Genomic DNA, 11,173 nt, shown 5'->3' on the forward strand with positions numbered 1-11,173 from the left:
GAACTCACACAGGGCAGGGACCTGGAAGCAGGAGCTGATGCAGAGGCCATGGGGGGAGGGGGGTGCTGCTTACTGGCTTGCTTCCCATAGCTGGCTCAGCCTCTTTTCTTATAGAACCTAGAACTATCAGCCCGGGGATGGCACCACCTACTGTGGGCTGGGCCTTATCCCATAAATTGCTAATTAAGAAAATACCTGGAGTTGGAGGGATGGCTCAATGGTTAAGAGCACTGACTGCTCTTCCAAAGGTCCTGAGTTCAATTCCCAGCACCCACATGGTGGCTCACAACCATCCGTAATGAGATCTGATGCCCTCTTCTGGAGTGTCTGAAGACAGCTGCAGTGTATTCACATATAATAAATAAATAGCTCTTTAAAAAAAAAGAAAGAAAGAAAGAAAGAAAGAAAGAAAGAAAGAAAGAAAGAAAATGCCTTACAGCTGGATTTCATGGAGGCAGCGGTCTCTATAAGTCTGCTCCTTTCAGAAAACTACAGCCTATGTCGAGTTGACATGAGACTAGTCAGCACACCCTGTAACAGGTTGGAAGTGAGGGATGCTGGGAGAACCTGGTGGCCAGGTCCACTTTGATAAGTTAGATAAGCACCTCAGTTAGCAGTCTATCCTCCAAAGACACACTCCCAGTGACCTGGTTTCTCTAAGCAGACCAGAACTTCCAGTTTCCACCAAAGTCTAATCGAAGTTTTAATCTATCAGTGGGTGAAACACTACAAACACAGCCAATGCCTCGCTAGCCTCCAAGATGTCTCTCGGTCCAATCCAGTTGACTCAAGATCAACCTTCCCAAGAGGTTTGCAGATGGTAACTGTATTTAAGCAGGAAGGTTGCCTCATCCAGGAAAGAAAGAGGGAAGAGGGCAGGGGGAACAGCTAGGGGAAGCTTGGAGCCCACCACACAGAAGGAGGGAGAGTCCAGGAGGTAAGAGGAGAGAATGCATGCATAGAAGCCAGAGGTGGGCACGTTTCTAATAGTCAGCACGGAATGAGGGAACTGAGTGAACAGAGGACCGAGACTCACCTTTTATAATTGTGGGAGTGCAACACAAAGAGGGAGCCGAGGAGACACCACACTTCCGCTGATCAAAGTCAGCAAAGGTGTAAGCACAGAAGAGGACTGACAGACACGGGAGCCGTGTGGAAGGAAGACAGAAGCACAGAAGCTCTGGGGTGGGCCTTGGAAATGAGGGGGAGGTTCTTTTTCAAACAAATAGAAAGACTGGTCCCTGTAAATCCAGGGAGAACGTGTGCTGAGGCAGAGAATGCTTATCTAGGCTCACTGGCCTAAACAGGTTGAGCACTGGGTTATCAGCAGGTCAGGGCCTCAGACCCCACAAAGTCTAGATGGCTGAACCCAGGAGCGTGAGTTATTTCCCAAGGCATTAAGAACTTCACTGAGGGGCGAGCAGTGGTTTCCACCTCAACACCAAGGACAAGGGGAAGACGCACCAACCTTCTGGAAAAATCAGACCAGCCGTGAGTCAAGCCAGCAAGTCCCTTTTAATAGGGCCACTCTGCTCTTCCAGCCAGACCTGATTAACCCTTAGCTCCCTGGGCAAAAAGCACATCCTCCTGAGATATAACAACGGGTTTCAAAATAGGATAGGTCTCAGCCTGGATACTGCTCGCCCTACTTTCTCACTGTGTAGAGTTCGGGATCTTGCTTACATTTCCCAGGATCCTTTCTTACAAGCAAGAGCTGACTGGGCTGAAGATGCAGCTGTATAGAGAACCTCTTGGCATGCACAAGGCCCTGGTTGCAATCCTCAGCACAGCGGGGGGAGGGGGATGCCTCGCCCATCAGAACCGTGCAGGCTTCATGCTGCTTAGATTTTTGTGAACAAACTGAGCTGTAGTTTGAAAGTAGCACCTGCTGGTCACGTGCTGGTAAGCCCTCCTAGAGTAATGAGTAAAGACGGGAAGGAATATTGCTGGCTTAGATTTGACCTCTAGCCTGTTTTATCAGTCTGTGATCTTGGGCAATTCAGCTTGGCGTCTCAGCTCCCTCATCTGTAGAATGAAAATGACAGCATCGACCTCATAAAGATTGTGAAAGTCAAAAGATGACGCAGTGGGAGACACCTGGGGCAGAGTTGGGCATGGCAGCCTCTCTTCTTGGAACCTTGTTGTGTTTGAGTTCTTGCCTGGTACCTTGGGCCACCTGAACATTTTTTTTTTAACATTTTGTTGATTCTTTGTGGGTTTCATATCACGCACCCCAGTCCCACTCATCTCCCTGTCCCGTCATATCCGCCATCTGCTCTTGCAACCTCCCTCCACCCAAATAAAAACTAGGACGCACAAACAACAGCACCAACAAAACAAAGCATAGAAAAGATCTCCTCGTGGACACTGCAGTGTGTCGCGGCGTGTCGCACAGTGTGTCCCTCTGCCCACAGTGCAGTGAGTCACTGGTCTGGCTCGAGGTCTCTGGTTTCTGTGACACCCTCCATATTGGATCCCCGGGACTCCTCCTAGCTCTCCTGCTGTTGCTCTGTGTCGTGCAGAGCCTGCAGCTTTGGAACAGCAGGGCCTGCCCTTTCACGTTCACAGATGATGTAGATTTTGAGATGGGCCAACTCAAAGCCCTGAATCTGGGCCTGGGTGGGAACTGAGCTAGTGAGCTCACTGGCTCTCCCTTATCCACACCACAAGGGTAAGCTCTCCCGCACTGCTCTAGCTCGGTCACCCAATTCCACCATTGACAGGAGGCAGGGTCAGCTCTCCTGCTCTCAGGCCCTCACAGCCAGCTAGCTCTCCTGACTGCTGCAGGGGATGAGGGGCGAGTGGGGGAAGGGAGGCATTACCCCCACAGCACCTCACAGGTGCATCACTTCTGCGCCTGTGCCACCCCAGGACAGATGAGTGGTGAGGTCAGCTCTCACACACACACACACACACACACACACACACACACACTCGGGGCCAGTTCACCCACACCCCCATCAAGGAGGGCCAGCTCTCCTAAGTATGAGAGATGGAGCTAGCTCTCTAGAGCCCTGCATCCAGTGAGAGGCGGGACCAGTTATGCACAGCCCAGGGACACCACATGGTCCCTAGCAGCTGCCTGGACCAGGGACATCCCCATGTTCTCTAGTGTAATATGAGTCACAGACATCGACGCCAACCCCTGCCTCTGCGTAGCCAACAGACTCAGACAAGGCCCTCAGTGGCAGCTCTGGCTGGGACCTCACCATGGGCTGGCCACTCACACCAGGCTACGCCTCTCCACCTTCAAATCTCCAATCCCATCTCTTCACAATGCTCAAGCTGCTCCACATCTCTTTCTCCCATCTGACCACCACATACTCGAACACTAAGGTGGCTCCCACTGCGGGCTGGTCACGGGGCTGCTGGGCTGCTGGGTGACATCCTCCAAGCATGCTGTGTGTCGTGTGGGTGTCTAAAAATCTAAGCAAGCAGGTGTCTATGGCCCGCCTGTGCTGTGAACTGGAGGACAGGTCTTGTGTGGCATGGTAGTCTGCAGGCCTCTCTCTTCCTCCTTCCACACTGTGATGCCAGGATTTAATCTGATTTGATTATTTTGAGTCCTAGACTTAAAGCAGCTTTGGCCACCCATCCAGGCATCAGGCTAGGATGAAGAGGCTAGGGGCATCTGCTCTGCCCCTGACTGACGTCAGAACACTACCAACAACCAAGTGCCTTTGCTCGTTGCCAGGGGACCAGAACTTCTCTCTGTGGGTGAAACCCTGTGGTTCCAGGCACGAGATATGGTGAGGGTCACAAGCTGTGCTTTCCACGGGGGGAAAGCAGCCTTTGGGATTTCCTCGACACCCTATAGGTCTGACTCCACCCAGACATTTATTTCCTTAGCCCTCAGGGTACAATCCTAAGGTGGGTCCCATGGCTGAAAGGACATTATGTTTTGGGGGTGGATGTTTCTAAGATCTAGAGTTTTGCTTGAATTTCATAAAGGCAATATAATGTCTACCAGTAGAATCAGAGCTCATCCTGTAATCAAATACAGCAATATTTCCACAGATAAATTGCCAGAATAGTTCAGAGAAACAATGATTAGGAAGTGTCATATCAGTTCGGGTCTAGTTTTGCTGCCAAGTGGCCAAGACCAAGGTTGGGAAAAGTCTTCATTTGTGATACTGTCTGGGTCCCAGGAGTAAGACACGGGTGCCTGCAAAGTGACATACTCATTTTGCCCAATGAGAAAACCCCGGGGATTAGTAAACTCAATCTGGTTAGGATTCTACCACCACAAACCAGAGAGACGACTTTGTAATCTCTTCAGTGCACTGCCTTCCAGGGCCGGATGAGATCAAAAATAACAATGCTAGCCACTAAGAAGTCAGGGAACTTCCTATCTCCATCCCCCAGTGCTGGGGTAACAGGAACACAGGGTCAATGCCTGGATTTATGTGGGTGCAGGGGGTCCAAACTCAAGTCTTTATGCTTACCTAGAAGGCACTCTTACCCAGTAAGCCATCTCTCCAGTCAGGGTAGATTGTTTCCTATTCTTGTTTGTTTTTTGTTTTGTTTTGGTTTTGGTTTTTTTCTTCGAGACAGGGTTTCTCTGTATATCCCTGGCTGTCCTGGATCTCACTCTGTAGACCAAGTTGGCCTCGAACTCAGAAATCCACCTGCCTCTGCCTCCCAAGTGCTGGGATTAAAGGTGCGTGCCACCACCACCAGGCTTCCTACTCTTGTTTGACTGTGTATAGCTAGAACACCTTCCCAGCATGCTCTTGGTGCCTCTCAACTATAAGGAATGTAAGGCACAGAGGCCTTCCACCGACTCAGTACAAGCTCAACGTGGAAAACACAAGCTCCACTGGTGTGCTTGAGTAAGTGCGGTGCCAGCTGAGGGGACAGCAGTGTGCTGAGGTCCTCAGGCTGGCGTTGTTCAAGATCTTTCCAGTGCACTGAAGAGTCAGCTCCGTCCTCGCTTCTTACCTCCACATCTCTCCATCTCGGAAAAGGACTGATCCAGGAAAAATAAGAGGCTAGTGAACCACACGCTTTGAATTTATCAAATATTTTTATTTTGTCATACTGGCTTCAGACTTATTTATTCATCTATTTACTTATTGCTACAGGATCTCACTATGCAGCCCTGGCTGGCCTGGAACTCACTAAGTAAGCCAGGCTGGCAGTGAAACTCACAGAGATCCCCCTGCCTCTGCTTTGCTGAGATTGAAGGAATGTGCGACCCTGCTGCGCATTGCCTTCCAGCTGTTATGAAACAAATAAAAATTGCTGATAGTTGCTTGGTCACCTCTGGCCTGACTTGGTGTCACGTCTTACCTCCTCACAACCTTCACAAGCTGCTGCTTTTCCTTCTCATGCTTCTATTTCCATCACACATCAATAAATAATCATTATTACACCCCACCCCCATTGTCTTTCTTCATGCACCCAGGGTCATGGCTCCATTCCCCATGCTGTGCAGTGCACAGCTACTGAGTGTCAGTCCACAGACTCCTGGGAGTGGCTCCCCCCTCCCCCGCCCCCCGGGCATGCAGCCTCGCACTCCACACTCTGCTCAGAGATGCCTGGAGATACATTATAGATAATACATTCATCCCTCTCCACAGCCTTGATCATGTGACCACCCTTGATCATGTGACCATCCTTGATCATGTGACCATGCTTTTCATTGATCCGTTTCCCAAGAAGACGATTAGCTACTGCGAACAGAGCATCAGTGGATCCCCTTCCCCACCCAGGTCTCGTGTGTGTGTTTCTCTTTATTCTGAGTTGACTTGTAAATAATCATCATCTTGTAATAATTGTAATAAGGAAAGGACACTCTGTAAAACTTAAAATATTTATTAGTATGAATCATACCAATGGGTTAAAGTCAAAAGCAATTGATACAAATGAGCGCCTACCGAAACGCTTTATCATAGAATGGAGTACAAGATGCGAAGGGGTCCTAGGTGTCTACAGAGGGGATCTTCTAGGTGCAAAACCTGGGTCCAGCCCAAGTGGAAACCCTTTACAAAAACACCGGGGAAGGCGACAGTCTGTGTGACGGCATGACTGCTGAGTCACTGGGTGTCACGACCATGGTGAAAGGCATGGTCACATGTGAGCAGAGCCAGAACCCCTGGCTGACCGCTGGCTCCTCCCTCCTCACCCAGAATGCTTCAGAGCAGTAAGAAGCCTACACAGGCCGGAGTCCACGATGGCAGAAGAAACACTTCGATCCTCCAAACCTAACCTCAAGAAAGAATGGGATTCCCACTGGGGCACAGCCCTTGTTGCTGGCTAGAATGCAGGTTAGTCTGCAAGATGACGTCATATCCAGTACCCTAATATGTCACTTTTAATGAAAAATGGCGAGTCGATTCTGTACCTGTGTAAAACATTTGCACAGCCCTGCCTCTGTCCTTAGGGAAAGCATCCCCTTGATAATTTGTGCCTCACTTATGGACGCAAGGTCCCGAGCCAAACACAGCCATTCTGAAGTGGATTACCTGTAGGTGTAGCTGACATAAAATCATATTTACACATATACAAACCTGCCCGCCTGTGAGAGATAAGAAAATGGGGGTTGGGGAGGGAATGTGGGGGTGTAACCATAAGAACACTACATCCTACGTCCGGAGCAACTGTCATTTCTAGGTCTTTGTTGAGGGTCCATTGTTAAAACACCCCAAAAGGAATGCCAAGCCCAGGGGAGAGAAGCATGAAGGGCCTTAGCACTTCTCTGCAGAGAAGGCCCAAAATGGGGTGAATATTTGTGTGCCCAAGTGCCCCATCTGTCTGCTCAGGCTGGTGGCACGGGTGCATACTTACCCCCTGCATGGCTTTGATATCAACAGCAATGCAGCCTGAAGAAAGCAACGTATTATACCCTTGCATGCTTCTCCAGTCCACCCAGGGCGGCTCACTGTCAAGGTGAAGCCCAGACAGTTCATGTAAAACTCAACCACAGCAAACCCAGTGCAAAGCTGGGGCATCCTCTCCTCGGAACGCTACCATTTTGGCTTGGGAATGTAGACAGACCGACAGGTAAATACAAGCTCCTGGCAAAAGATTCCCCCCAAACGGAGAAAGGTTCAAAAATAAGCTTCATACTAGCTGGAGAGAGGCTACCTCAACTTCAACTCTATTGTTCTTTATTGTTTGACCTGTAGTGAGTGGATGAACGTCTTTGCCAGCACGTGGAGTCCTGTCAGCTACTGATGCTGGAGACAGGTACTGATGATCTTGAGAAGGCCCTGGCACAGCATACAGATGCCATTTGGTAACAGCATTTGAGACTCCTGCTATGGGACATCTAGGGACACCCTTGAATCAAGACAAGTATTGGCTATTCCCTGTATTCTAAGATCCAATTACCTCCCGATCTGGGAGAAGCAGGAAGGCTATGTTGAAGCTCACATCCCGGAGTTGACAAGCACCGTTAATGACTGGAACTTGGCGCTGACGGCTTGACAGCCTTTCTCTGCAAAGCTGGCAGAGTTTAAAGGACTTTCTTCTGATCTCATACCTTTAGGGGTCCAGAATTTGGGGGTGGTAACGTTCCTCTGCCTGGTTTGCTGCAACCTTTGATTAGCTGCTATCAACAGAAGTCCGCCCTACAATTTAGGCTCAAACATCCCTAGATGTGACATCATGACATTGTCTTCTAATGCTCTGTGACGTAATCATCCCCAAGAGTAGAAACTCTCTGCAACGGTACTCCACATGCCATTGACAGCTTCCATCCACCACTGCAGATGCATGCTGGGGGTACTCCACATGCCATTTATAGCTTCCATCCACCACTGCGGATGCATGCTGGGGGTACTCCACATGCCATTGATAGCTTCCATCCACCACTGCTTACATAGCAACTAGCTAACTCTTTTAATCAGCCCCCCCCCCAAATTATATGTGACATTCTAGTTTGATTTGGTTGGTTTGCAGATGGTCATGCCTTAGAAAAACGTTCATCAGATAAATGAAAGAAGACAGGGATGGGGGTTTCTAGTCCAGCTTTTGTCTCTCTTACAGGAGATCGCTTCTCAGTTTGAGCAATGGTCTAGCTGTGCATCTGTGATTTCCCTCAGAAAACTAATAAAGGCTTACTTCCGAAGCCAGCTAAGAGCTAACATACTGTATATCACCTTTGCCTTTTGGTAAACTGGCCAGAAAGGAAGATGGTAAACTGGCCCTGGAGACATTATTGAAATCTGACTAGGTGACATAGGAAATCAGCGAAGAACAGGGCTCTAAGGCTTCTGGACACATCTAAATCGTTTCTAATACTTCTTTAACAAAAAGCAGCAACTATATCTATTACCTAGCAAGTACAAGCCTTGCCGTATGCATTTCAGAAACCGAAGGCCATGTTGCGGTGGGATGGTGAGTTTTCCAGAGTTTTCTATAATTTCTTTTCAGGAAACTTCCGTGTTCATCATCCTGCAGGTCTCCCAGGGTATGAAGCTGCTCACTCTCCAGCAGGCAGAGGTAGCCCAGTGGGTGGGGTCCTTCTGTGTGCACTGGACACCGGAGAGGGCTCTGGCTCCTTCCTTCTTGTTCTGTATGCCACGCCCTTGGCTCAGCAGCACCGCCGGCTGGCTTGCAAGCTCTGGTTCCCAAGTTTGATCCCTCCACTGTTCCCATTTTCATGGGGGTCCAAGGGTGGGATCTGCCGGCCTGCAAGGGAGAAAAAGAGGCCAAGACTGAAGTTCTCTTATTTTGAAAAGCCAGCCTGTTTGAGTACAACACACAGCAGTAACTGGGGGAGGGGCTAACTCCTTCCATGTTTCCTTCTCTTCTTCCCCTCTTTTCCCTCCCTTCCTCCAGCCTTCCTTTCCCCCTGTTCTCTCTTCTCCCATTCTTTTCTTCCCAGTTCTCCTGCATGAAGTCAAAGGCATGTTTAAAAGGTTGAGGGAAATTGCCTGCAGCTTTCTGACCATGCAGACGCCCCGGGGAGAGGAGAAGGCATCCCGCTTAGCCACCTGCTCTCTCCCACTACCACTCTCGGCCCTCTGCCTTTCCATGGAGCCACTCTGCTTTGTAGCACTGAGCTTTCCCCTAGGAGTGAGCACCTCTCTATCTTTTCTGCTTCTACTGCCATGGGCAGACATGTAACTTGCCAGTCCTATTCTGTGAAGGCCTTGGCTCATCAGCTACAAGGCCCTTAGGACACACTCACAGAAGGCAGTACCTTCATGTCACATACAAGCAACCTTATTTCATTTGAATTTTAACTTTTGTAAATAAACACAAATAAAAATTAAAAAGACAAAGAGAAGGAGGGAGTAGTAACAGCTAAAGGTCTGGCTTCGTGTGCATGGACCGTAGCGATGGTCGCAGGCCTTGGGGTTGTACTTGAAACCAGTGTCTTGTGTATATGAGGTAGGAGGAATGTGTGGCATGTGACCTTCATCTCAGCAGAGCCGTATTTCATTTTTTTTTTTTTGTTTTGTTTTTTTGAGACAGGCTTTCTCTGTGCAGCCCTGGCTGTCCAGGAACTCACTCTGTAGACCAGGCTGGCCTCAGACTCAGAAATCTGCCTGCCTCTGCTTCCCGAGTGCTGGGATTAAAGACATTCGTCACCACTGCCCAGCTCAGACTGCATTTCTAAAGGACAGGGACCTCGGGAAATGGCATGCTTGGGCAGCCTTACCGCTATCAGAGACTCATCACAAACCCCTCCTTTAGCAAGGCTTGTCACGGCCACCATCACCAGCATTTTCTGTGACTTTGCTGAAGGCCATGCCAAAACTAAACAATCGTTTTTATTACAGCCCACATCTGGGTTTTCCAGTGGGTCCTCTACCCTATGTTCTGCTGACGGTCATTTTTCCTTCCCCCCTCTTCTGTTTTTCTATTTATCCTGAAATAAAGCATGGAACGACAGCTCTAAAATGGAAGATTCAAACAAACGAACAAAAACGCCAACAACTGACTAGAGGGGAAATTATTTCCAAAATGTTTTGCTTTTCTGTTGTTAAGGCAAACTTATGCTACCTGTCTGGGCCAAGTACGGAGCCAAAAGACCTGGCGGTGGAAGGCCTTTGGCATAAGAGCCAGATGTAGTCTCGGGCTTTAGTGCGTTGTGCAGTGGGTGATGTCGACACTCCAGAGAGTTCAAGCATACAGATAAGCTAATGCCTCTGGCATTTGACTCAAGGTGAACATAAGAGGTTAGCGTCTAACAGACTGAATGGAGAGTTCCAGCAGTTTCTACAGCTTTGCCTGCCATCCTGCACAGCCAGCAAGCTATGCAAAGGTTTGCAGGCTGTTCCCAAGAAGAGCTTAGCAGAAACAGCAGGACACTCAGTATGGTGGTCCTTCTCTATTCAAGACATATCCCGCACTGTAGTCACAATCGAAAGGAAAGGGTGTCTGTCTGTCTGTCTGTCTGTCAACCTTTCTACATTGTCAACCTAAAGTAGTAAATAAAGACTAAAGTGCTGGCACCTGGCTGGCCCTGAGGATCTACTCCAGTCACACCACCCTCAAAGTGCCGCCTCCTGTCAGGACAGCCATGGGTTCAGAGGCCCAGCAGCGGCCGACTGCAGACTTGTGCAGATGAACGCTATTTCATGAGGGCTTTACTTTTTGTGCTTGAATTTTTTGGATAAGACTATAATTCCAACTGTACTGTAAGGCCGACTTAAAAGAAAAGAATTGTTTACTTTGGGTCTGGGCTGGCCAATGCCTTGAGCAGATGGTGGGCGCAAGCTCCGCAGCCAGTCCCACAGCACCCAGCGGAAGCTCCACTCCCAGGTGCTCTAACACGCCCAAGATCAGAGGTGAGGAGGACAAAACATCTGTCCCAACACCGGGAGTAACTGGGACCAGCAGGACTTAGGCACACAGGAACTCCGCCAGCCCAGTGGCTCAGGTTGCTTCTGGTCTGTCTGGGCCAGCTGGTGCCCTGAGCAGACCTTGGGGGCAAACTCTGCAGTCATTCCCAAAACACCCAGAGGAAGCTCCACTCCCAAATGCTCTAACAAGCCCAGGGTCACAGGATCCCAGAATCACAGAATCACAGGATCACAGAGACAGCTTGACTCTGAGGAGTTCTCACACAACCAGGATCACAGGAAGGACAGGCTCCAGTCAGATTTAACAAGGGCAGGTAGCACTAGAGATAACCAGATGATGCAGGGCAAATGTAAGAATATAAGCAACACAAACCAAGGTTCCTTGGCATCATCAGAACCCAATACTCCCACCA

The 11,173-nt window shown here is 49.3% G+C and overlaps 1 protein-coding gene across 1 annotated transcript in view; it reads right to left on the reverse strand.

Moving 5' to 3' along the window:
- Nucleotides 1–5,796: 5,796 nt before the first annotated feature.
- Rab31 (RAB31, member RAS oncogene family) overlaps nt 5,797–11,173 on the reverse strand; it is a 126,237-nt gene continuing 120,860 nt past the window's right edge. The window contains exon 7 of the mRNA XM_031368604.1: nt 5,797–8,637. Within this exon, the coding sequence (XP_031224464.1) occupies nt 8,540–8,637 (98 nt within the window). The 3' untranslated portion in view covers nt 5,797–8,539. The remainder of the gene's footprint in view (nt 8,638–11,173) is intronic.

The sequence above is a fragment of the Mastomys coucha genome, unplaced genomic scaffold (assembly GCF_008632895.1).
Source record: "Mastomys coucha isolate ucsf_1 unplaced genomic scaffold, UCSF_Mcou_1 pScaffold14, whole genome shotgun sequence".
In the NCBI taxonomy this organism is placed as follows: Eukaryota; Metazoa; Chordata; class Mammalia; order Rodentia; family Muridae; genus Mastomys; species Mastomys coucha.